This window comes from Gopherus evgoodei, chromosome 8 (genome assembly GCF_007399415.2).
Source record: "Gopherus evgoodei ecotype Sinaloan lineage chromosome 8, rGopEvg1_v1.p, whole genome shotgun sequence".
Taxonomy (NCBI): Eukaryota; Metazoa; Chordata; order Testudines; family Testudinidae; genus Gopherus; species Gopherus evgoodei.
Window position 1 is genome coordinate 87043009 of NC_044329.1, and position 27072 is coordinate 87070080.

The 27072-nt window shown below is 41.2% G+C and overlaps 1 protein-coding gene across 3 annotated transcripts in view; it reads left to right on the forward strand.

Moving 5' to 3' along the window:
• Positions 1-27072, forward strand: part of ADGRL4 (adhesion G protein-coupled receptor L4) — a 99737-nt gene that overhangs the window by 39053 nt on the left and 33612 nt on the right. For all 3 annotated transcript variants that reach the window (XM_030573022.1, XM_030573020.1, XM_030573021.1), the window contains 5 exons: positions 15967-16119; positions 23111-23266; positions 23811-23881; positions 25679-25858; positions 25947-26130. In XM_030573022.1, coding sequence (XP_030428882.1) covers positions 15967-16119; positions 23111-23266; positions 23811-23881; positions 25679-25858; positions 25947-26130 — 744 coding nt within the window. The remainder of the gene's footprint in view (positions 1-15966; positions 16120-23110; positions 23267-23810; positions 23882-25678; positions 25859-25946; positions 26131-27072) is intronic.

Here is a 27072-nt window from a genome sequence, read left to right on the forward strand (position 1 = left end):
AATTCAGATGTAGGCTGATGTTCCATCCTGAATTTGTGCTACTGGGCTTATGTATTTCAGAAGATCATATAAATTGTATTGGTTCTTCATCTGGAAGATTCAGAAGTGGGTGATCTATCATGTGCAATAGCTACAACAGAGTGAATTTAGGGCTGAATGGTAGCCTTAGCTCTGACTTTCCCGAATGCTGGATTCTGGTATTCATTTCTTAGGAGAAACCATTGTATTCCCAAATGCCAAAAAAGAGTTAATTTGAGATTGTGCACTTAGAATTGAGCATTACAGGTTCTGGTCCTTCTAATTCTGTAATGCTGGTGTAATATCTGCACCATGGCAAATTGAAAATACAATGGGACATCCACAAGAAAGTACAGCGGAGATGTTGTCTGTTTTTAGTTTTAAAACAAATACTGTTCTAGTTACCCTGGTGAAATGAAGCATTCATTTGGATTGCATATTTAATACTGCAGTGGGCATTGTTATCAGCCAAATAATCTTTCTCAATTTGAGACACTGCTTCACTTCTCCCTTTCCTTTAAAAAAAAAACATTTTCTGAATGTACATGTGCTTCTTTTCTTCTTGGTTTGAAGATGTGATTTAATGAAAATAAGTCAGTTAGCAACAAAAAAACATAACACAAATTGAGAATGACTTAATGTAATAAGCGTGGAAGTTTCCAAAACCCTTATTGGTAGTGTTCAGAAAAACATTCACACCTGTATATGGCTGGTAAGCCACATCTGATATACTCCAGTTCCAGAATACATCACCTTGTTTTAATTCAGTTTTTTCAGTGGAGGAAATCCAGGCATCCAATGGTAGTTTCTCTTGCCATAATGTCTCAAGCACGTTGTGTCCGATATCCAAGTGGGATGTTTGACACAGGGTGCATGCCAGATTGTGTTTCCCTGAGGAAGGAACTTAGAAACTTGATCCATTTGTGGTGAGAAGAGTATGGGCCATATGTTTTTATTCTTCCTTCTGTTTCTGTGCCATTTTTGTCTCCACCAGCCTGACAAAAAATAACTGAAGTCAGTGGGAGCCTTTCCATTAATTTCAGTGAGTTATAGATCTGGCCCCACTTCGGTACCAGACTCTTCCCACACTTACAATATAAATATATGTGAATAAATTGTGGATCCATTTGCTCCAGGTGAATGCGGAGGCTGTACTGCCATTTCACATCATATCACTAGGGGGCAGTGCTAGTGCAGTTCATGCCAGAAAATACTCTGTTCAGAGTTCAGTGGAGATGAGCCTGAGCCAAACCCTAAATCCAAACACCCATCTGCCATCCCCATCCTTTATAGGAGTTCAGAATCCCCACCTGAATCTGGATCCAAAGTTCGTGTCTGGCCCCTAACTCTATAATGGACCAAACCAAAACAGAATGTGGTTTTCCCTTGCATCCAATAGGCCCCATTTCAGCAGTGTATGTAAGCATCTACCTAACTTTGTGCATGTGAGTAGTCCCATATAGATCATTATAGCCAGTGAGCACAGTCCATTTCATACTGCATGATCAGAGTATAGTTAGGTCTCAGCCTAACTCCAACCGTGCTCAAAACTCCCCTCCGTACTCCTGGGGAGGGCTTAGCAGGCAAGGAGTTGTGAAATTCTCCTAAGTGCTTCTTGCCCCAGCTCCCACCTGCAAATTGGAAATGGGCAGTTTCTGCTGCCATTTGAGCCTAATGTCAACAGGTTGAGGATTTCAGGATTTGACCCTATATAAACAAAATATGGGTATATACCTTAGTCTAATGCAATGTTGTTTCTCAAGCCCTTTGTTGTCTGTTTTATGTTATGAGTAGCTTGTTAGATAAAGCCCTAGGTGTATCTGCCTAATTCAAGCTATAGTCATGTTTATCAACACTGTAATGACAGGGTTCGTAAGCCATTGTGATGCATTTCCTGGCTGCTGGTGATCAGGGTCAGTTATATGGAAATTTGGGAGAGTGTTGCCCAGAACATAAACTTTTCTTCTTTTTTTTTTTAATCAAACTGCTTGTTGATGTGTTCTTTTCTGTAATCTTTGGTGTGGGACCAAAATGTTTAGATACGCATGATGGTATCTCGCTCACATCCTCTCCAAATAAGTTCATTTGTAATTACTAAGGAATAGAAGCTGCATGTGACGTCTCAATAGAAATTGGATCATTGTTTATCTCCTCTTGTCAAGTCTCCATCAGGCAATTTTCCAGAGAACTAATCCATTCCTCACAGTCACAGCCTGAGAATTCAGACAACTCACTCCTAACCTGGACTGCCAGCATTTCAGTTTTGTTTGTGACTCATCATTTTCTGTTATAATTAAACTATTACAAACAGGTCACTCACTTTTCTTCTTTCAGTCTGTGCCTTAACAATCTCACCAGACCAGATGCTCTGCTGGTGTAAATTGGCATCATGCCATTTTAGTCAAATTTCTACTTGCGTTGTGTTGAATTCGTAGAACAGCCAGTGCTATTGGGTTCCTGGCCGGTGTGGGGAGTGCCGCCTCCTATGGGAAAATTCACCGCAGAGAGAGGAAGTCTCTGTGACGTCAGCTTGTAAAGTTTTCCTCAAATTGTTCTGTACAGGGAGAGGAGTTAGGAGTCACCTAAGTGAAACAAGCAATTGACTCTGTTTCTTCACATGAATTCTGGAACCACCCATAAGCTTCCAAGCAGCACAGCTGTAAAGGAGATGGGCTACCGAGTCCTCTTCTGCCCACTGCTGCTCCTGAGATACCCCTGCCCTCAACAGTGCCGTGCTGCAGACCTACACACATTTTTGGTGAATCATACCAAGGTGGGGAGGGTGTGACACCTCTCCTCCACACACAGACACATTCACGGGCCTTTCTGAGGGAAGAGGAGTGACAGTGCCAAGAACACTACTAAATAAACACTTCCCTTTCTGTATGGGAACAGTGAGATCATATGCAGTTGTTCCAGACTTCACATGGATCCTAAATGATTGAATTCCCACCCTCCCCCACACACACCCATGCTCACTTTCCCTGACTAATTTGATCGCCTGCTTCTTCTTCTTGAGTCCCAGCTGATGCTTTGCAGGGTAAATGTTTTCTTTCCAATCAAGGAGTAGCATTTTAATGATGTTTTTTCTTTTATTCTGTTCTCCACATATGAATGATCACAAATTATAGATTTTCTTTTCATGATACTCCACAAGCATTGGAGAAGTGCATTGTTCTGTGCAGCTAAGCAAATGACACTTCTCATTACTAGTATTTATTCCAATAATAAATGCATCTCACATTTAATTTATAATGTCTGATTTTACAAACTATAAAGCTCTCCAAAGTTTGCCCAAGCTCTGAATAAACCCAACCTGAATGCTTTTTTGGTTTCAAAAAAATATAACTCTTTTCCTCCTCACTGTCTTTCATTTTGGGTGGCTGCTTTGCACTTCAAGGTTCAAACCAGGACCTCAGAGTCTGTTTACATGGAATATGCAGCCCCATTGTTCAGCTAGAAGCACAAGAAATACTGGCCTCAATTTGCCCATGCATCAGTGCAGAGCGTGGTGCAGGAACTGAGAGGGCAGACTTGTGCCTCACTGATTCCATGGGTTCCCAGGGTTAGTTTGGAACTGGTGTGGAATCATTATACCCACATGCCTAAAAGACCTCAGCATGCTATTAGAATGCCCGGGGCATCTCCAGTGCCACAAACTCTTGCAAGGAGGTGCACAGCCATGAAAGCACAGTGGGAAAGAGGCATGGATATTTCCCATGCAGCTGTGTGGCTGCTGTGTATTCCGTTCATGCCAGCAGAGCTGGTGAAAGGCACCAGAGGTCAAGAATGAATCAGGCCCATTATGAAAAAAATAATCCTAATAAGATTTCCAGCCCAGTTTTGCAGTCTCAAATGGTTTATCTAAGCATCTGCTCTTTCCTGCTGATTTGGACCAAACCTAAATACTGAATATTTTAAGAATCATAAATAAATTGTGTCAAATTAACTTTAATGGTAACATGTTGCAAAAAGGAGAGCCGGATTGTTAGTGGCATTGCTATTCTCGGGTCAGTCTCTTATAACTGTAAAGATATTGTACTGTGGCACATGAGTAATGTATGTAAGATTGCCTGCTGTTCTGAGACCTCTAGACAGGCTAAGCACAGCAGGGTGAGTAGCACTGGAATTTGTTTTACAGGAAGCCTTCATTTCCTTGCTTTTGAGGGGTTAAGTGAGGCACTTCAACCACTGCTCTCTCTTGGGGGTTATGTTGGGGAAAGTCATCTTTAAGTTTCCCCCAGAGGCTTTTCAGGAGCTCTAGCAGTAGAGGCTGCTGTCAAAGGAGAACAGCAGAATGCAATGAATCAGTGTATTCCCCAGTCACCTTGGCTACATTCCCTTCCCAGCCAGAGCTGTCCATTTTTCAGACTGTGATGGCTCCACGCTAGTCCCCAGGCTTGTGCTGTCACAACCACCCTGACAGATTTTTGACCACCAGGGATCTGGTTTACGCTGACCTGAATCAGGGCTCAATCTGATTCTTTTTTTAATTGCTTCTTTTAGGGTGATATGGGGAAGGAGGAAAATCTGACAATAATGCTGTGAGCATACATTAGCATCACTATGAGCTGAGTATCTTATGATCCATAATAATATCAAATGTATAACTACCTTTATGGAAAGTAGCTACTGTGTTTGTTCAGTTGTTGCTTTTTAAAACTCACTGCATCATTTTAGCAAGCCGCGTGCTATGTGTGGGTCCTAGAGGGCTGAATTTGTTGTAGACGTATTTTGTTTGTGGGGGAGAACACAAGTGTTAATCTCTCTCTCTCTCTCTCTCTCTCTCTCTCTTTTAAATGAAAGTGGTTGATTTCAAAATTTCTAATAAGAAAAATAATGCTATTGCTTCCTGTCTAAGATCTATTGTGGCCGGTCTGAACATGAGACTACTTGGCTAACAAACTGTTCTCTAATTTGTAATGGAAATCCTTTAAGGCAGTTGTTTTGCTCAGCTAACTGCCAGGAAAGTTTATGCTTTCTCTCAAGAAAAAAATGAAAAGGGTATTTCAAATCAAACCCAACGTTTAAACTACTGTTGGCACTTCGGGGACTACTTCTATTTAGCTACTGCCATATTACTGATCAGTGATATCGTTTTGTAACTGTAATAGTTCCAACACATCCATATTGGAGATTGTAATTTAGTTTCCATCTAGGATGACCAGACAGCAAATGTGAAAAATCAGGATGGGGGTGGGCGATAATAGGAGCCTATATAAGAAAAAGACCCAAAAATTGGGACTGTCCCTATAAAATTGGGCCATCTGGTCACCCTATTTCCATCCTGCATTAAAATTGGGTAATGGCCAGAGAAACTGAAATGTTGAGTGGGATGAGGATGGAAAACTTTGTACTATAAATTCAGATTGTTAAAGTCATGCTGAATAGCACAGGGATGCATTTCTTAGTAACATGATGGCATCAAGACACACAAATGAATATTTTAAGCCAAAAGTTGTATTTCATCCACATTTTAGAGTTCATGCGTAAGAATTGTTCCATATGTAAAACTTTTTTTATAACTGAATTGAAAGAAATAGTTACAGCTTTTCTTTACCAGTAGTTGTACAAGCTACAGAGTGGGGAGGTTCAATACACAGCCTGCTGAAGTCAATGGAAAGACACACATTTGGCATCAGTGGTTTTTGGATTAGCCCCTATAATTAATTCATGAACTAATGTCGTGCACTGTTTATACAGAAATAACATCACCCCAATTCAGAATGCAGCGGGCAAGTAAAAGCACATCAGTCTCTAAGACCTATTCTTTTAGAACATCTTTATATGTAGCCTGGAAACTAGCAGAGAAATTGAGTTTGGTGAATAATTGACTTGATTTTTGTTTGACTATAAATATGCCCATGCATCATAAAATATAAAGTGTTCTCTGAAAACAGATGTCATTGTCCTTGTATTTTTTAGACCAGCATGAATAATCACTTTTATTTTACACATATAACAAAAAACCACCCTACTCGTACACGCCCCCATGTACAATCCTTTTTGGGCTTTGGGCTATTTAAAACTAATTTCCTGTAACTAAGTCACAAATTATTCATGGTTTCCTCCCATTGTGATATTTAATGATAACAATTTGAGTGCATACCAAATATTATAGAACTCTGTGCTTAAAAAAATGAATTCAAGACTGATCATCCATTCTGTGAACCTCTTGTATATCAAATAGATTGGAATGCCACATTACCATTTAGGCACAAGAATTAGCCTTGTCATTTGACCACTCTTGTTTCTAAAAGTCATTCATATTTTTCATCAGCTATTTAAAAAAAAATTCTTTAAAAAATATCTGTTTCACTTATGTCATTTCTTTCCCTTCATTTTCAGTTTGCATTCCTGAAACGTTGCCTGCAACGCTTAATGGGTTTCTTTTGCCAGCAGTTGTTTTACTGTGCATGTCCATGTCATAATTAGATTATACAGCAACAAAGCAAATGGTTCGTATGCCTGTTCGTCATTTAGGGTGTCCTCCTTTCTGTCCATATTGCTAAACAAGTTTGTTTAGGAAGGGGTTAGAGATTTTCTAATCTATAAATCCTGATTTTTTTCTGATTCCCCATAAACCACAAATCTGATTGCATTATAAATTATGTAAAAATTGGAAAACATCTTTAAACTCCTAGGCTGGATTTTTTGATACAGTAGCTCAATATCTTGACTATAAAAAGAATTGAAAAATATGTTTTGTTGTTAGTGATTTTTAAATATTTTGTGTGAAGTCAAGCAGAATACTTAAATACGATAACAGCCACCCTTGCCGCTGTTCATTGATATATGGGATGCAAACTTCCATCAACTGCATAGCAGAAATTCCATCTGGACAGTGCTGCAAACTTTCCATTTATGTGAAATTTTTTTTTTCATGAAAACACATCCCCTTTCTGTCCCTTGCAGGAACTCATTAATTTTTTTCCATAGTGAGCATCCCCTTTGTTCCACAGATGTCAGTGATACTTTTGTCATTAATTTCAATGGGAGTAGGACCTGGTCCACTTAATTAGATCCCTGGCACGGTCTTCTCAAATGTCGTATATGTGAAACCTGAGCATGTAGGGAAAGTTAAATGAAAATTTACTGTCACATCTTCATTGATATCATATTAGCACTTCAGATGCTCACTTTGCTTGTGTTTGACATGTAAATTGCTAGGTTTCATCTCAGATGACTTTGAGGTTTCTTGCATTCCAGTCTAGATTATGTCAAGCCTTGTGTGTTCCTGAGAGCAGAGTTGGTGGTCAGGTTAGAGATGGCAAGGTCATGTTTGGCCTAATTCTCTACTATAAACCCTGTGTCACTATTGACAGCTATGCAAAATGGTGTGAAATGCTGCCATTCTGAGTTTGGTAGCATTTTGCATCCACTCTGCACAAGCCTAAATGACCACCCCAACTGCAGGGCATCTGTCCACCTCTCTGCTGATGCAAGGTCCTTCTCTAATGTGCATTTTGTAGTGCTTTGTCCAATTATTTTAATTGTCTCAGGTGATGGAATATCCACCATTTCTCTTTAAAGGCTGTTCCTCAGTCAAAACAGATCTCATAGTTTCTCCTATTACTCCTATTTCTAATGCCTTATCCCACATCAGAAAATTTATCTTGCACAGTGCAAGCATGAGGGAAAGATAATGATCATGACCAGAAACAATTGGCAAATTTTATCAGGCATTAATGAAAACAATGCAGTGTGACCACCAAGTTCCTCTGGTCTGGGAACTCTATCCTGCAAGGAACTCAGAACTCTGGCTCCAGTCCAGTAAACCACTTAACAGCATGTGCATAGTCCATTTTGTCTTCAGGGATGCTAAGGCTCACACTTAACTCCTGTATGTCATTAGATATACACATTTACTGTCTTGCTATATCCTACCCTTCATTTTACCTGCACTGTTACTGCAGAGTAAAAGAGGAAACATACAAGCTTGAGACTTACTTGGCTGCACACTTGTACATAACTATAGCCTGCATTTACAGATAGTGCTGGAAAGCTCTAGGTTTTTTGCCACCCCAAGCAAAAACATTTTTGGCTGCCCCTTGCCCCAGCCCTGGGCTCTCACTCCCATCCCCACTGCCCCAGCCTGGGCTCTCTCTTCTCACCCCCTACTCGCACCCCCTGCCGCCCCAGCGCTGGGCTCTCCCCCACTACCCCCTCCATACCCCCTGCTGCCCAAGTGCTGGGCTCTCTCTCCCCCCCCCCCGCATCCCCTGCCACCCTAGCACTGGGCTCTCCACCCCACCCATACCCCCTGTTGCCCAAGCCCTGGGCTCTTCCCCCCCCATCTGCACCCCCTGCTGCCCCAGCCCTGGACACTCTCTCCCCCCCCACCACACCCCCTGTCGCCCCAGCACTGGGCTCTCCACCCCACCCCACCGATTCCCCCTACCATCCAAGTGCTGGGCTCTCTCTCCCCCCCACACCCACATCCCCTGCTACCCCAGCCTTGGGCTCCTCCCCCCCCACCAAGTGCGGACTCTGCCCACTCCCCCCTTGCCTCCAGCCAGGCCGGTGCTGGCAGGGTCGAGGTAAGCAGCATGGCTCCCAGGCCACGCCTCAGCCCAGGGTCGCTCCAGCTGGAACTCCTGCCTCCAGGACCGGCCGGGATCTGGGAGGACAGAGCCGGGGGACTGCCCCAGCAGGGGGCGGAGGAGCTGGGGCAGGGTAACCCCAAAGGGAGTGGAGCCCCAGAGAGTGGGACACGGGCCCAGCATGGCAGTGCCCCGCCCTCTATGGCCCCACTGCTGCTGCTGCTTCTGGCCGCCCTGCCACAGTCCCTGGGAGGCTCAGGATGTTTCGTCTAGTGCTGGCTGCAGTGCTGGGGGGCAGCCCCCAGCCTGAGGGTTCCCCGCTAGAATCCTGCCCGGCCCAGCCACAAGGTGCGGCGCTGCTCCCCCGCGGCACGAACCGCAGCGGCCCCAGGGTGCTCCCCCATGCACGACGCGCTGCTGCTTCCAGGGCTGGCTCTAGGGTTTTGCTGCTGGAAGCCAAAAAAAAAAAGAGAGCCAGAATGCCACCCTTGAAAATGTGCTGCCCCAAGCATGTGTTTGGTTTGCTGGTGCCTAGAGCAGGCCCTGGCCATTTGCTTCCTGCTGTGCATCACGTCAGCACTTGTAGATTCAATACTAAATAGTTTCTCTTTTTCCTTGGTACTGAATACTTCAAATATTTGTACACAGTTATTAGGACCCTCCTAGACATTGCAGAATGAAATTATACATAGATCAGTCCCGATTCTGCTGTCTGTGACACGGGAGCAAATCAGGATTAGAACCATTGATGTATATGGAGTTGTATCCATGTAAACCTGACGTTAAGTGACCTGGGAAGTTAGCTTTCATAATCTTCCTTGTAAGGAGTTCCTGCGATGCCTGTGTGTAAGCAGCCTAAAATTCTGTTCTCATTAGCTAATCAGGCCAGATGAATGAAAACAAGCCAGGCTTGTAGGGTGTAAAAAAAGAGACTTGTTTCCTCTCAGGAAAGTGGGGGGGCAGCAGGAGCACTTATCTGAAAAAGTTCCCAGAACAGGAGATCCTTCTAATATACAATGATTACTATTAAAATATTTATGAGCTCCCTAAATATATGGAATGCCGCCAATACCACGGGAAAGTTAATTAGGCAAAACTGTAAAGATTTTAATGGTGTCCACTGTATGAGTCAGTTTATACTGCTTGAGAGTGTTCTTTGGGCCACTTGAGAGCTGTAATACAGCCAGGCTTTCAGGATTGCAGCTCTTATGTCCAAGACACAAGAAAACACAGGCAGGAGTTTTTGTTTTTTCCACTCACAGAATTCTATGACTGTCTATTCAGCTTTATTTCCTCCTGGCCTTGAGTAAATCTCCATGTAGTCAGTTTTCTAACCCACTTCTGTTCTTCTAAGGCTTTCATCCCACATTTTCCAAAACCAGCATGTCTTATTTTCTAGAAATCATGGCATTGCCTGCCCCAACACACTCATAGCCACACTGATTTTTCAGCTGAAAGTCTAGGGTTCTAATGGATAGTATGCATCACAATAATAGGCCGTTCTGAGCAAGATCACCAAACACACACACAAAATGCAATTCCATCGTCACACTCACTGTCCCTAAGGCCATGGCTACACTTACAGTTCTGCAGCGCTGGTAGTTACAACTGTGTTCGTACAGCTGTGTAGGGCCAGCGCTGCAGTATGGCCACACTGACAGCTACCAGCGCTGCAATGTGGCCACATTTGCAGCATTTGCAGCGCTGTTGGGAGTGGTGCATTGTGGGCAGCTATCCCAGCATTCAAGTGGCTGCAACGTGCTTTTCAAAAGAGGGGGGTAGGGTGGAATATGACAGGGAGTGTGGAGGAGACAGAGAGAATGGATTTTTGGAGTTGACACTGTTCTCAGCTCCCTGCCTTGCAAGTTCTAAGGACTGGAAGACACACAGTGCCTACCTTCAATCATTTTAAAAGTTCTGACCCCTTCGCCCACCCCTCTCTCATTCACTAAATGCAAATTATGTACTCCTAAATAGCTGTCAGACCAGATAAGCATCTGCTCAACATGGACTTCCCCCTCCCCCTCTGCCGTGTGAGAGTGCTGTTTCTCTCTTCAAGCAAACAGCTGTGAACATTCCAAAGTAATTCCTCTGCCTGCCCCGCTCGCTCAGCAAACAGGAGCTGTGTTTGTTTTTTAAATAAGCAGTTTGGCTGAACTCCGAGCACTCCCTTTCTTCCGGTTTGTTGTGGACAGGAATTCTGGGATACCTCCTTATAACCCGGAGGTCAATAAAAGCGCTGGTGGGGTCCACACTTGCTGACCAGCGCTGGATCACCAGCGCTGGAATCGCTACACCCAAGGCTCGACCGGGTGTACAGCCAGCGCTGCAACCAGGGAGTTGCAGCGCTGGCCGTGCTTTGCAAGTGTGGCCACATCCTAAGTTGCAGTGCTGTAACCCCCTCACCAGCACTGCAACTCTCTAGTGTAGCCATGGCCTAAGAGGGTGAGTTCTAAAGGAAAACAGCCTGAAGGTTAAAGTTTTCTATGGCATATATTCTAGCATGCTTGTCATTGGAGTGAGAAGCATGCCACAGACCATGAAGTACTCGTATCTTAAATTATTAGTTTCTGGCTCTGATTCTGATCTCATTTACACCAGTTTTTTCCCAATGTAATTCCATTACTTCACTGAAGTTAATTTGGGTGTAAACCAGTGTTCTGTAAGTGAGAGCCAAATCACACACCCTTCTCTATTGTTTTCTCAGAAGTACAGCTGCTAAAGCCATAAAATAAATATCATTAACATACATCAGCAAATTGCTTTTACACTTGGATTCCTTATTAAATTAAATTACAATATTAGTTATAATGAGTGTAATCCATTTATTAACATTGACCCAAAGTCCTCTGGAGAATGTTGTAAATCCTTTTCATGTTCCTGAGTTGGCATTTGCGCTGTGAATTAACTGAAAGGTGTGTTAAATCACATGTAGTGAAAGGGCTTCCTATTAACTTTACATCTGAAAAGGCCCCTGTGCCAGGTCTATTCCAGAGGTCCAGAATAAGTTATGAGACAGAAATTTGTTCCTGCTATATCGTTACAAATGTTGCCACTCTCAACAAATTTGACACACTAGTATCTTCTTTATCTGCTGGCACAGTCTTGCTCCTGTGTCTGAAAACACCTTATTTGCGACACTTGCCCTCATTTTTTCTCCCCTGCTACATGCCACTTAATATAATTATCCTTCTGAAATTAAGTTATATCTTAGGGTTTTATACTGCTACCCATCACTATAGACTCTGAGCATCTTCCATACAAAAAAATAAGACCAAAGTCCCTAGTGGACTTCATGGGAATAGCCAGGGCCTCCCTCTCTTAGGCCTAGACTACACTGGGGGGGAGGGAATTGATCTAAGGGTATGTCTACACTACAGAATTATTCCAATTTTACATAAACCGGTTTTGTAAAACAGATTATATAAAGTCGAGTGCACGCGGCCACACAAAGCACAATAATTTGGTGGTGTGTGTCCATGTACCAAGGCTAGCATCGATTTCTGGAGCGTTGCACTGTGGGTAGCTATCCTGTAGCTATCCCATAGTTCCCGCAGTCTCCCCCACCCATTGGAATTCTGGGTTGAGATCCCAATGCATGATGGTGCAAAAACAGTGTCGCGGGTGATTCTGGGTAAATGTCGTCACTCATTCCTTCCTCCGTGAAAGCAACGGCAGACAATCATTTTGCGCCCTTTTTCCCTGGATTGCCCTGGCAGATGTCATAGCATGGCAACCATGGAACCTGTTTTGCCTTTTGTCACTGTCACCGTATGTATACTGGATGCTGCTGACAGAGGCGGTACTGCAGCGCTACACAGCAGCATTCATTTGCCTTTGCAAGGTAGCAGAGACGGTGACAGTCGTTCTGTACCGTCTGCTGCTGTCATGGGTGCTCCTGGCTGACCTTCGCTGAGGTCGGCCGGGGGCGCAAAGACAGAAATGGGCATGACCCCCCAGGTCATTCCCTCTTTTATGTTGTATCTAAAAATAGAGTCAGTCCTGCCTAGAATATGGGGCAAGTGTACTAGAGAACCAGTATATCAGAGAACCAGAAAGCACAGATCCCACAGAAATGATGAGCTGCATGCCATTCTAGGGGGTGCCCCTGCAACAACCCCACCCGTTGCTTCCCTCCTCTCCCAACCCTTCTGGGCTACCATTGCTGGGTCCCCCCATTTGTGTGACGAAGTAATAAAGAATGCAGGAATAAGAAACACTGACTTTTTAGTGAGATAAAATGAGAGGGAGGCAGCCTCCAGCTGCTATGATAGTCCAGGCAGTACAGAATCTTTTCTTTAGACATGAAAGTGGGGGGCTGATGGAGTTCAGTCCCCAGTTGCTATGATGAGGATGGTTACAAGCCGTTCTGTACCATCTGCCGGGAATAACTGGGAGTCATTCCTATTTTTACCCAGGCGTCCCCGGCCGACCTCACCTGAGGCCAGCCAGGAGCACTCACAGGATGATGACGAGGACGGCTACCAATCCTACTGCACTGTACCGTCTGCCATCGGGGAAGGGAGGGGAGAGGATGCTGCTGTTCAGTGCCCCAGCACCACATCTACTGGCAGCATGCAGTAGACATACAGTGACATTGAAAAAAAAATCAAGAAACTATTTTTTCCCCTTTTCTTTCATGGGGAGAGAGAGGGAGTAAATTGACGAGATATACCCTGAACCACCCCGGACAATGTGTTTGACCCTACTGGCATTGGGAGGTCAGCCAAGAATGCAAATGCTTTTCGGAGACTGCGGGGACTGTGAGATAGCTGGAGTCCTCAGTCCCCCCTCTCTTCCACCATGAGCGTTCATCTGATTCTTTGGCTTTCCGTTACGCTTGTCACACAGCACTGTGCTGTGGACTCTGTATCATAACCTGGAGATTTTTTTCAAGTGCTTTGGCATTTCTTCTTCTGTAACGGAGATCAGATAGAACAGATTTGTCTCCCCATACAGCGATCAGATCCAGTATCTCCTGTACTGTCCATGCTGGAGTTCTTTTTGTATTTGGGACTGCATCTCCACCCGTGCTGATCAGAGCTCCACACTGGGAAAACAGGAAATGCAATTCAAAAGTTTGCAGGGCTTTTCCTGTCTACCTGGCCAGTGCATCTGAGTTCAGATTGCATTCCAGAGCGGTTACAGTGGTGCAGTATGGGATATCGCCCGGAGGCCAATACCGTCGATTTGCGGTCACACTAACCCTAATCCGATATGGTAATACCGATTTCAGCGCTACTTCTCTCGTCAGGGAGGAGTACCAAGACCAGTTTAAAGAGCCCTTTATATCGACATAAAGGGCCTCGTTGTGTGGATGGGTGCAGCGTTAAATCGGTTTAACGCTGCTAAAATCAGTATAAACGCGTAGTGTAGACCAGGCCTAAGATACGCAACTTCAGCTACGAGAATAGCGTAGCTAAAGTCGACATATCTTAGATCGAATTAAAATTACTTATTTCATATCCTTGCGGTGCTGGATCGATGGCCACAGCTCCCCCGTCAACTTTGCTTCCGCCTCTCACACTGCTGGAGTTCAGCAGTGGACGGGAGAGTGATTGGGGATCGACTTATCGCATCTACACTACACACAATAAATCGATCCCCGATAGATCGATTGCTACATGCCGATCCGGTGGGTAGTGCAGACGTACCCTTAGAATTAAAATCTCTGCAGTATTTTTTGGTTCCTGGGAGCTCTTGGTAGGTTAATTTATTTCTTTTGCTTCAGGATTCTGTGTGGGGCTTTTGGGAGGGAACATTTGAATGGATGGAGGTATCGGTGTTGTGTCATTCTTACTATGTGAATAGACTTTACTGAAGATGAAGGTTTTGCAGTGTTTCCTAAAGTTGGTCAGATGATTATTTAATTGTATAGAACATCCAGAATGCAATGTGTATGGAAGAATGTAGCGGAAATAGTTGTATTGTGTGTATTGATTCACTTGACTAATGCACTAGTCTATGGCTTCTTAGTATGTTTTACCAAATCAGTTGGATCATTCCTCTTCTCCTCCCTCTCCCCCATGATAAAATCCACAGGAAAGGTGTCTAGAGAGGTAATCTTCAGAAAGATACCCTTATGAAGTTATTTCCCTGTTGTTCCATTGAGAGCATGGGTTGGCCTCCTTCTGAAATATACCACTGGACCTTCTTTTATAGTTGGTGAATCCCCCAAAATTTGTGGGAGATTAAGGTTATCTAGGTCAGAATTCTTGCCTCTGGCAGAAGCCCTCTTCTCTTTGGCATTAGCTGCCCCAAGGATCCTAAGGAGAGGAGGCTCCATAGCAAAAATAATGCATTCTTTTCCAAAAAATCTCTAGAAGGATGGAAGTGGAGAACAATATAGTGTATATCTGTGCACCTGTCCATGGCCCATCCTCCATGTGTGGATCTTGGGACACCATCCACATGTTAAGGACTGGGAAAATTGTCTGAAGGTCAGAGCAGAAGTCAGGTCTAGAGGGTGCAGCAGGTGTCCAGGTCAGCAGACAGAGTCAAGGTTCAGCACTAGAGTCAACTGCCAATTACCAAAGCCCAGAGTTAGAGCTGGGACTGGTAACTAATGGTCAGAAGTGAGGCAAAATGACAGGAACTGGAAGAGAGGCAAGGATCAGGCACAGAGCAGGAGCACAGTGGTGAGCAGGAACAAAGGCAGGAGGAAGCCAGGAGCAAAGAAGGAATCAGGAACACGGTTGGGTGCAGAATGAAGGAAGCAGGCACAAGCAGGATCCAATGCAGCAGCAACAGGGAATCACCTAGTTGCTCAGACAACTTCCTATGCCTCCTTCTGGCTTATGTGGAGTTTGGCGATCCTTCAATCCAGGCTTCTGCGGGTGGTGCCTCGGCTGAGGCTGTAGTCATACTAACTCCTCAACCCACCAGGCTTCAGGAGACATTGGGTGGAGATGAAAATGCGACAGCTGTCTGGGCACTCTCAGGCCCGGGTTTGAGATCCAGGACATCACACCAGGGGTCTCTATTTGGAGATCATCCAAACATGAGCGTCTTTGACCTGATATGTGATTTGGAAGTGGGGATCCCAGCTAGAACATTAGTTTAGTACATGTGTTTCTGTTCTCCTCTAATACAGAGCTGGTTTTACTTTGTAAAAAGCGACAAAGAGTCCTGTGGCACCTTATAGACTAACAGACATATTGGAGCATAAGCTTTCATGGGTGAATACCCACTTCATCAGATATATGTAGCGGAAAGTTTTACTTTGGATACCTATGTGGCTTTGAGAATGATTAAGTCCTTGGCATTGGTGAGGCCAGTGTTAAACAAAGAATCAGCATGTTAGTCTTAACATCTATAAATAAAAAAATACTGGGGTCCAGATTAAACCATTATTTTGTTAAACTGGCAAATGAAAATTATTTTTATGTAATTTGTCTCCTGACAGATGATAACGAATGCGAAAATGCTACACAACCTTGTGGAGAAAACGCTAACTGTACCAATACTGTGGGGAGTTATTACTGCATGTGTGCAACTGGTTTCAGATCGAGCAGTGGTCAAGAGAAGTTTGTAACTAATGATGGAACCTTTTGTGTGGGTAAGTTACTATAATGTCATCCAGGTAGTTTTAAATTGTCATTTATTTCTTGTGCCTATTGTTAGTTAGAGAAATCCAGTAAAAGAAATTCAGGTGCCCTGATCTGTGCAATTTGGATGAGGGCTTCCCACAATTCACAGATCTGGTATTCCGGTTCAAGCCCCTAGGTCTCAATAACAAAAGACTGCTTCCTAGTATCTTTACTCAACAAAAGTCCCATTGAACTCAAGAGAACTTCAGGATTTAACCTGAATGTGCTAGCTTTATATAGGAATATAGATCTAAGGCCAAATGGTGGCCCACATTCTTTCTACCTCATACCACCTTCTCCTGGATCTGCCAACACAATGGGCCTGGCAGGGGTCAGATGGGATTTGGTCAGAATTCAAGGCAATCCACTGATCCTGGACCAGCAGAATGGCCTTTAGGGTTTGTCCCAGCCACGTTCAGTTTAATTACACCTCAGCACCAGACTCTGGCCAATATTCCAAAATTCCCTTCATCTCTCACTAATTCTTCTTTTCAGTTCTGGTTTAAGGTAGTGAGTAGGATGAGTAGCTACCTGCATTCTGTGCAGTCCTTCGGTTTCTGCCTGCATAGCAGTTTAATGGATCACATTTAGGATTACAAAACAGAAATATTCTCTGGGAAAATATTATTTCTGAACAATTGTGCAGTCCTTACCCTTCATTGGAAGAATTGTAACTATTTCTCTTTTTTCAATCCTTTGGTAATTTTCTTTGTGTGCTGTGATACTCTTTGGGGAATGGGAAAACAAGCAATAAATCCACTGCCTTTTTACACAGGTATATCATCTTTGGGCTGATTATATCTAGTTCCAGATATCGCTCTCTAAAGCTTGACAGTCCTGACAATCTCTGTCTTTTCTTACCATTCCAAATATAAGCAAAAGAGTTGCATATTAGGCTAGAGAGTGATCTAGTCAAACTTCCATTGATGTTCCTCACATCCTGATATCATGTTTCCCTTTTACTAAGTTGCTGTGAATCTTTTCTCAAGTTATCTGGGCTTCATGCTGTGAACGCAATGAGCTGTAAAAATTACCTGTTTCTAGATGTCTTGATTTTTACTATAAGCTTCAGAAGTCTTGTCTTCAAAGTTGTTTCACTTGAATGTTCCTAGTTTTGCTTTACTTTTTTGCCAGTTGAGAGAGATTACTTTTTATTATTATGCTTGTCTGTCTATATCCACCTGTCGTCCCTTTTCTTGTACTAAGATTATGTCTACACTGCAGCCATAGGTATGACTAAAGCACGTGCAGACATATCTGAGCTAGCATGGGTCTAGCTAGCTATGTACTCAAGAGGCTAATCTGTGCTGTTGCAGCTTCACTATTATTATTCGAATTAGCTAGATCCAAGCTAACTTGGATATGCCTAAACGTGCTGAAGTCCCTGATTTCAAAGCAAACATATCCTAGATTGTAAGTATCTAGATGGGCAAGGACCATCTCTTTGTTCTGTGATTGAACGCTACCTAGCACAATGGTGTCCTGATCCATGCCTAAGGTATTATAAATTAATAATAAACTTTTTTTCCCTGCTGTTCAGAGTGCAGACATTCTACTGTCATCCTCTAGTGGTCATTGATTGGCATATTATCCCATTAAATACAGGTACAAAATAAATAAAGTCAGTTTTGCAGTTTATCAAGGAAGCCATAGAGGATTACGTTGTAACCCATGGATCTGCTACAGTGGGAGAGGTCTCAGACATGTCTTCTACATACAGACAATAGCACCCTAGCGGAGTACCTAGGTGGCAGGCAGTGCCATATGTCTGGAGTGGACCCCAGTATTATAATAGGAATCTAGTAGTGTTGGCTATGCTGTACAACTCAGAGTTGCTTAATTTGCGCTAGGACAGTGCTACCAGCCCACTTGCTGATTTATGTGGTCCCAAGACACATTCTGAATTTGCACAATCTAAGCTTTCTTTAAACAAACAAACAAAAAGTTTCTATCCCTCTGAGATGTCATGTTAACCTTTCAAATGTGAAGCAAGGATAACCAATGTTGTCTTCCGGGTCTAAAGAGAGCCTGAAACACTGGTTCTGGGAGATGGCAGTTTCCCCTCCTCCCCCATTAATCTAATTGGACTGTTAACTCTAATATCTAATGATGACACTTTACATGTCGGTAAGTTTTTCATGGCTGATCATTATATTAAATAGATTAGCGAAGGGGCTGATGATAACACTCACAGGGAGAAGAAAAACTGGAGATTGCTGTAGAGAAGGAAAAACAGAGGGAAGAAAGGAGGAGAGTCACAAAGACATGGGACAGAGAAACTGAGAGAGGAGAATAGAGAATGGAAGAGTAGAAATAGTGTTGGTCCTGATGGTGAGGATATTTTCCCACTTTCTGATGCTTAATATAAGTTTAAATAATAATTATAAGCTTATTTACTACATAAAAGCCATTTTCTACCCTTGATCTTTGTATATTAGTTCTGCTGTGGGTCAAAGGGGAATGGAGCCCTAAATTGTAACCCCAGCCCAAGGGGTCAAAAATAGAATTTGTTTCTGTCCAGAATGAATTTGACATCTCTGCATCACAATTTCTGGAAGAAGTTGCACTATTCTTCCAAACATGCGCTACTGCATTCGGGTCCTGACTTTTCCCCCAGCTGATTGGCCATTCACCCTTTCTCCCTCATAGCACTTTGGAGGGCCATTTGTGTGGGGATATGGTATTATGCCACATAGCTGTTATCTGTTTGCATATGCCCTTCTTAGGACAATTTGGAATCCAGTTTGTGTACATTGCTTCCCTCCACAGTGCAAAACCCCCAAAAGGAACATTTAGTCCTTTACCTGTGGACTTTTCAATACCCTGCAAGCTGCTAACAAGCATCATTTATAATGTAGACATCAAGCTGTCTTGACTGGCTGATGAAGAATCAAAGAAATATAGCTATGATCCCATAATTGGCAAGACTGAACATAACAAGCATTCTCACTACCTTTATATTAATTGGAATTATCTTGCCTGCTGTAGTAAATGAGCAGTAACCAAATAGCAGAAATATAATAAAAAGTTATACATCTCTTTTCAGACTAGTTAAATGATGTTGGTAGTGTTATTTTGGGGGATTTTGCTTTACTATTTCTTTCTGATCAGAGCTATTATAAAGGCTTTAAAGCTCAGTTCCAGGGTTTATTTTGAATATTGTCTGAAAGGCAGGGTTTCTTGCTGAGCCATGGCAAATGGCCTTCTCATTAAAGGGCCCAGTCCTTCAACCATCACTCATGAATCTTCTCACTAAAGACTACTCATGTGAGTTAGAGTTATAAGACTGGGCTTTTGGGGCCCAAACTTGCTCCTATTGTAGATAATGGGAGAAGGAATGGGCTCCTAGCTACAAACCTCAAGTGGAAGTGGATCACTTTCTAAAAGAATTGACAAGCTGTTGTCTCCTGTGTGGTCTAAAGTTGCATATTCCTCTAAAATAGAATGACCCCCAAAAAAACCCAAATCCCTGCAACAAATACAGAAGAAAACTTAAACTAACACTGTTAAACTACTTAAAAGCAACATGCAACTACCTTGAAATGGTTGTAAAATTGTTGATGGCACCTGCAAATCATATTGATTTAAAGAGAATGTGAAGGTGATCAGTACCTTTAATTATCTACTCCAGTAAATATTTTCTCCACAAACACTGCATTAGCTAAGATTCATATAAATTCATTCTGTATAGACAACTCAGCTGCAAATAAACTATTTGTGTATACTCCTCAGTCGTTTTGTATGTCCTTAGCATCTTTGTTGCCTGTCACGTCCATGAGCTTCCACTTCTGTTTTGATAATCCTGCCTCCTCATTAAGGTCTCCATTACAATTAATATGTGACAACAGTATGAAAAGAAAGGTAATTTGTATAAATACCTAATAATGACAAATACATGATTTGGGTTTATGAAAAACAAATTATCATATGTTGCAAGATAAGTATAATAACCTTGAAAAACTTTTGTAATGGTAAGTGACATAGCAACCTGATACTTAGCAATGATAATCTCGAATATGTTCAATTATTTATGCACATCTCTAGGAGGTATAGTTTTTAGGAAAGGAAGGTTGCTATTAGTCATCTATTGATTTTTAATACCAACGTTATAAATGTTGTTATAAATCAAACTATTAATAGATTATTTTAGCACACATTCAAATCAGGCATTTCAGGTTGTTGTGAAGTTTGTCATTTATTGATATTTCACAGTGAGCTGCATGCTGGAGATCTTGTTAGGACTTGCACATCCTTCTCTACATAGCTGAGAAGGCCAAGAAAATCCCTGGAGATGAGGCTCATCTGTGGAGCCATTATGCAGACTAGTGTTGTCATTGTTTCCTCACCCTTGGCACTTCAATTTATTCCAAATGCATCAAGAGTCACATAGTGGGACCCTGAGTGACATTTACATGCTCCAAAAAAGAGCCATACAATTAATTGATGTGAATGGATTATTTAAGTGCCAGGACTAGTGTCTTTGGCCCCATGCCTTCAAACAGCAGCATTTGATTATGATTTATCCTTTGTGTAGCAATATCTCACATGGTACTTCTCTTTTTGTTTTCTCACTTTTATCAATCCCCTGAGATTTGACATGGTTGCCACCTCAGCAAGCCGGTCATAAAAACCATTCAGATAGAAATAATGCAAAACCCCATATGCTGAAATCAAATGACTCAATATTAGTTAATTAAGTATCAAAACAAATTATCGATATAATACAGATGTCAGCAACTTAGCCTCACACTTGATCTTTCAAGATACCTCTTAATGCCTTCCAGTTGATTATGGCAAGCTGTAATTGTCTAGGAAGGCCTCAGTCTAAACCAGTAGAAGATAGGAGGCTGCGGGGAACTACAGACAAAGCAATAAAAAAAAGTAGGGTGAGATGGTTCTTAGACTCCTCCATTAAATGTTCAAATGCCATGTACAATTCTGTGCACATAAGATTTTTTAAAGCATTTATCTGACCTTTTTTAACCAGACATGCTTGTCATTGGCAAATTATGTTCTATTAAATTATCAACAGATGATGCCCACCAAAAGCAGAGGCCTTTTGTGTATTCTTCAAATGACTTTATGTATCTTTTGCCTCCCTTCCTGAACTCAGACAAGTAAAATCTTTTTCTCTCCCTCTATTCTCATTGTTCTACTTCCTCTGTTCTTCTAATATTTCTTTTTTATTGTATTATCCTCTCCCTAACTTCCTCTCCTCCTTCCAATTCCAAATCTCTCCCATTCTCCTTTAGTCCCTAAATTTCTCCCTTCTCTCTCTAGTCCACAAAGCCTAACATCTACTTTTGATAAATGTAGTCCCATTCCTCCTAATCTGTACTCTCCCCTTTCTGTGCCGAATCCATTCATTCTTCTTTTTCTTACCCATTTTTGCCTCACACATTCTCTTCATCGCAAAATCAGTGTCACCAGAAATCCACTCTCTAATCTAAAGGAGGAGAGGAAGTTAGGGAGAGGATAATACAATAAAAAAGAAATATTAGAAGAACAGAGGAAGTAGAACAATGAGAATAGAGGGAGAGAAAAAGATTTTACTTGTCTGAGTTCAGGAAGGGAGGCAAAAGATACATAAAGTCATTTGAAGAATACACAAAAGGCCTCTGCTTTTGGTGGGCATCATCTGTTGATAATTTAATAGAACATAATTTATCAGTTCTTCAAAACTAAAAGACTATTTTGTAGTCCCCCCCCCGATCCATTCTCCACTTGTTCTCTCTTAAGCCACTTTTATCAGCATGAGCCCCTCCATCGATTCATAAGTGTTTGCACCATCCCACAAGAAGATCACCAGTTGTTTTTCCCCCCAACCTTTACCCAATGTATTCAGTTATCCCCAATTCACCAGTTTAATTTTGCCCCCTTTCCCAGAACATCAGTTCTGTTTTCCACCTCCACAATCATTCAATTCAATTCTCAGCCCCTCCTCTTCTAAATCTATACATGTATTGGCTTCTTTCTACAAATTAATCAATTCTTTTTTCGGTCCTTCCTCTTTCCAGACTGTTCAGTTCTTCCCTCCTCCCCAGTACGTAATTTCTCAGACCTCTACCCCACTGCTCACAATTACTCAGTATAGTTCCAAGACTCAATGTATCAATTGAATTATTTGGTCGCTATCCCCAGTCAGTCGATATAATGTAAGACCCTCTTTCCCATCCATCAAATCAGTTTCTGCCCTGCCTTTCCAAATCCATCAATTCACAGATTTCCTTCCCACAATTCATCAGTTTAATTCTTAGACCCACTCTCACTCAGTCAACTGAATTACTGAACTTACCTACCCAAAGTAATTAGGAAGTCATCATCAATTTTAGGGAAATTAAGTTTAAATGTGGATAAAATAGACAAGTCAAGCACTTTGAAGAGTATTTGACTTAAATATTAGATTAACCAGACAGGCAAATTGATCCTTTAAATACTAAAATAATAAAGCATTGATTTTAAATCAAAAGGCTGTGTAAACCAGTTTCCTCTCTCTTTTCTAACTCAATAATAAGGTAGTACAATCTATTTTAGTATAATATGTAGAAAAATGAGATTTCAGGTGATTTTATCATACATAGTCTAGTATTTTGATATTGAATTAACTTTTAAACTCACTTTTGAAACATGAAAAATACCCTATATGTACAAATAGAAGGTTTTTTCAGTGAACATAGAGTTGTTACAGCTGTGCAAAAAATCAGCAGTCTCTCACTGAAGAATATTTTTAATATTAAAAAGATGCTTAATTGTGCTTTATTGTTCCAAACCCTAAGTGATATAATTAGCAGATGTGTTTGCCTTTAATTTGGCTTTTTTAGCTTTTTGCTATTTTTTTCTTTAATAGTATTTTGTGAAATGTTGATGTGAAATTGCTATATGCATAACTTATCAACAAGGCAGCAAGGTGTTAGTCTTTAAATACTTAATAAAAAATTCAATTTCTCACGATATTTGCAGATATAGATGAGTGCAGTGAAGCAGTAACCGTTGCCTGTGGAGATCATGCGAAATGTGAAAATGTGGATGGAGGATATAACTGCTCCTGTAAGGAAGGTTATCAACCATCCACAGGAAAATTACAGTTTAAGCCAAATGATGGCACTTCCTGCCAAGGTAAATGATATTATAAAGGTTTATGTGTTATTATAGAACTACATCTTCTGAGAAACCCACCAGTGTCTCTTTATCTTCAGTTAGATTAATCAGCCAGACATGAGAAAAAGGCAAGGCACTCACACCTATATTTTCTAAGAATATCATTGAGATGTGCTCTTAGAAATGTATTTGTACTGAACAATGTGATGAAATCTGAAGACCCAACCTGATATTACGCTGATGTGTATTCTAAGCTGCATAAGCCTGATTTCTTCTCTCACTCATACCAGTGTAAACAGTGAGTCAGTGGGTCAAATTCTCTGCTGGTGTAAATTAGCAAAACTCCACTGAAGTAAATGGAGCTGCTCCCATTTAAACCAGCAGAAAATGTGACTTGATGCCTTTATACCAGTGTAAACCCAGTAAGTGAGGTCAGGTTCTAATAGTTTATGCTTGTGAATGATCCATATGTATATGCAAGTTTCAAATACTGTAGAGATTTGGGTTTTCTTATACAAGAACTATTACTGTAATTGATTAGTCTTCTTTTTAATTTCTACAGAAAATCCAAAGGCAAAGTGCAAGTTACATAATGACTGTATACCTGAAAATATTACTCAAACTGTAGCTGAAGTAAGTAGCAATGGTTTATAGATTAATTTGCAAATTCTTTGATTGTTTCTCTTTTAAAACTTATTTCAATTATATCTATTGAGGCACTTTTAACAAATGGCTGAAGATATCGATGAATGCAAGCATATATATAGAAGTCTTTTTAATACTTCCAGCTTATCTGAAATGGTTATGTATTTGAATCACAGTGTTAGTTTGCCTGCAAGCTTTGTTTTGTTTGTATCTCCAGTGAACTAAATCATGTTGTGCATAGAATTCAGAAGTGTGGTAATCACTCAACAGTTTCTGAATGGCAAGTTCTTGAAATTACACCTTTCTACATTTAATTATGTGCAGCTATTTGTTTGTTCTGAATGAAACCTAGAAAGATAATTTATAGAGGCAGCGAAGGCAAGTGACAAAATATAAAATAGAGCAATAATACACTTGGGTACCAATATTTTTCTCTCTTTCAAAACATCATGTGTTAGGCTGCAAGTGAAAGAATTGGGGAGCCAGATTTTTCCCCAGAAGCATAAATTTCAAACAGCAAATTAAATAAACTGGTGAGTCCACAAGACTATTGGTTTCTGATTTGACTAAGTGAATCACCACTGTGCGTGTTTGCTTTTTATCTCAAGGAGTTTGCCTCAGTGATCAGATTTAAAAGAACCCAGTCTTTTAACATAAGAGGTTTGATTTCTTCAATGTTAAGGTATACATTATATTAACACGCTTACTGTAAATTTAAGTAGAGAAGACGGGATAAGTACAACATCTGAACTTAAAACCGAATAACTGTCTGTTTTTAAACCTGTATTTAAACTAGGGTTGGATCAAAACCTTGAATCTAAATTTTGAAGAAAAATGAAGGCTTTAAATTTGAGCCCTTGGATCTGAACCTACCCCTGTAATTTTGATTCTGAGTTAGATCAAAAACAGAAAGAGGCCTGTTTTCCAGTTCCATTAGAATGCAGCCAAAGATAAAGTCCAGATCTCATGAGAGCACTATCTCATGGGATATTCACCTTTGAGATCACAGGAATCTCACCAAATTGGATGATCTCATTATTTGTCTACTATTTAGGGATGAAATCTCCTTGGATTTCGGTGCCAGAAAATCTGAAACCCTTCTCTGACTCAGCCATGGCACTGAATTCTGAACCCTAGCCTAACCCTAATACAGATCCAGATCTCAATCTTCCCAGCCTATTACTAATATAAACATTTTTGTACAAACATTTCCATCTAATTACTTTCTATTAATATTTTCAGTAGGGAAGTTATTTAATAGTTTTCAACCCTTAGCAGTGAAGATAAAGATTGCAATAGAATATTGGTAATCTGTGTGCTTTTTAAAAAAACTGGCCATCTGTTTCCATCTCTCAGCAAAGATTTAACAGAAGAGGCTGTAGGTAAGTTGCCATACTACTAAGATTTAATTATTTTTACAAAATATGCAACAAAACGTTTACTAGTACATAATGGAGCATTATGCTAAATAAAACTGAGTTGTACTGGTCAAAATAAATTGATGGTATGCTGGATATGTATTATACTTTTATGATGTCTATTTGCCTGGTCAAATTCTGGCTTGCCTACTCCATTGGAGTAGCTCCATAAGTAGACCTGCTGACCTGCTGTGCCCCTGTTTGTGTGTAGAAACCGGTCCTTATTCACAAATTCACAGAAATCATTAATTTATTTCCTCATCATTTGTGCAAATCTTTTATATTCCCCAAAAGTCATCAGTGGTTGCTTTGCTGGTTGAATTGCCAGTGGAATCTCCTAAGTATACTGATTTCCTGTTTCTTTCAGTTTAGGACTATAAAAGAACCCTTGGCTTTCCTACAAGAAATCAGTAGGAACACTGTGGGACAACTTTCACCTGTAGATATGATTTCATATGTGGAAGCATTAGCTGTATCTTACTCATCACTAAGTACCATGAATAACACAATTTCTGACAAGGAAGCACTTACTGATGTGACTATTAATGTAAGTGGCTTGAGCCTTATTATTGTATTTTTTTTCTTTTATAAATAGCATAAGGTTTTTGTGCTTAAAAATATTTTTATACTGACAGGTTTTTGTTAACACCGTGAACAATTTTGTTCAAAAGGATAAAATTACAGTTTGGGAAGCACTCCCTACAGATAACAGGAGAACAAGTCTCACTAAGCTGATGCATGCTGCAGAACAGGCAACGCTGCTCATGTCACAGAACTTCAAAAAGACAACACAGCTAGATGTTAATGCAAGTGAAATGGGTAAGAAAAAGAAAATGAATGTAAGTGATACTTTAGATGTGAATTACACTGTGAAGTTTTTTCAGTATAAATTGTTGAGATTAAAGTAGTGTTATGTAAAACCTACAGATTTGGGGGTTTAAAAGTTTGAATGAGCAACAAAAAACACCTACAGAGTTTGGGCCAGACGCTCGGCTGATGTAAACTAACTATATTGACTTCAATGAAGGTAAGACCAGCTGAGGATCTAGCTTGGTTCTTAGAGGGATGATGTAGAGGGTCCTGCTTTCCAGTTCAAAGTTCACTCATGACCAAAGTGGCAATCATCACACTGCATTTAGCAAATCATTGTACTTCTTGAACAGATGCATTAAAAATGCCAACAGAATAAACATTAGAGTTGCTAGCAGAACTCTACAAGCCACGTTTTGTTTTATTTTTGATTCAGTAAAAGCAATGTAAATAAACTTTGAACTAGCCTGTGCCTTGAAGGCCTAGCCCTTTGTTGGTGATGGCACAGCTGTGTTTTGAATTTCAAGAAAGTTCAGATAAGGATATTGGGAAAGATCTCAGCTTGACTTCCCACTATCTCCCTCCATGTATAAGTTGCTTGTCTTCTGTATTGTGGTCTTAGGAAGACACTAAGAGTTGCATTTTAAAAGTGCTCAGCTTTGGCCTATCTCCTCTCACTTAAGTCAGGCATGCAGTGAAGATAACAGTGTTACTATAGGCTTCAGTGGGAGCAGAGTAAGGCTCGTGCTGCGCCCTTTTTAGACTCTATCCTAAGACTACATTGTTGTTTCCCCTTTTGGTTGTGAGCAACCAGTCTGCTTTCCTGCTTCCAGAGTAACTCATATATCCTCTGATTGACCCAGTTTCCAGATCTGGTGTAGTAAAATCCAATATTCCCTCCCCTGGTCACATCAATCTTGCCATTTACAGATCACTCCCCAAAATGCACCA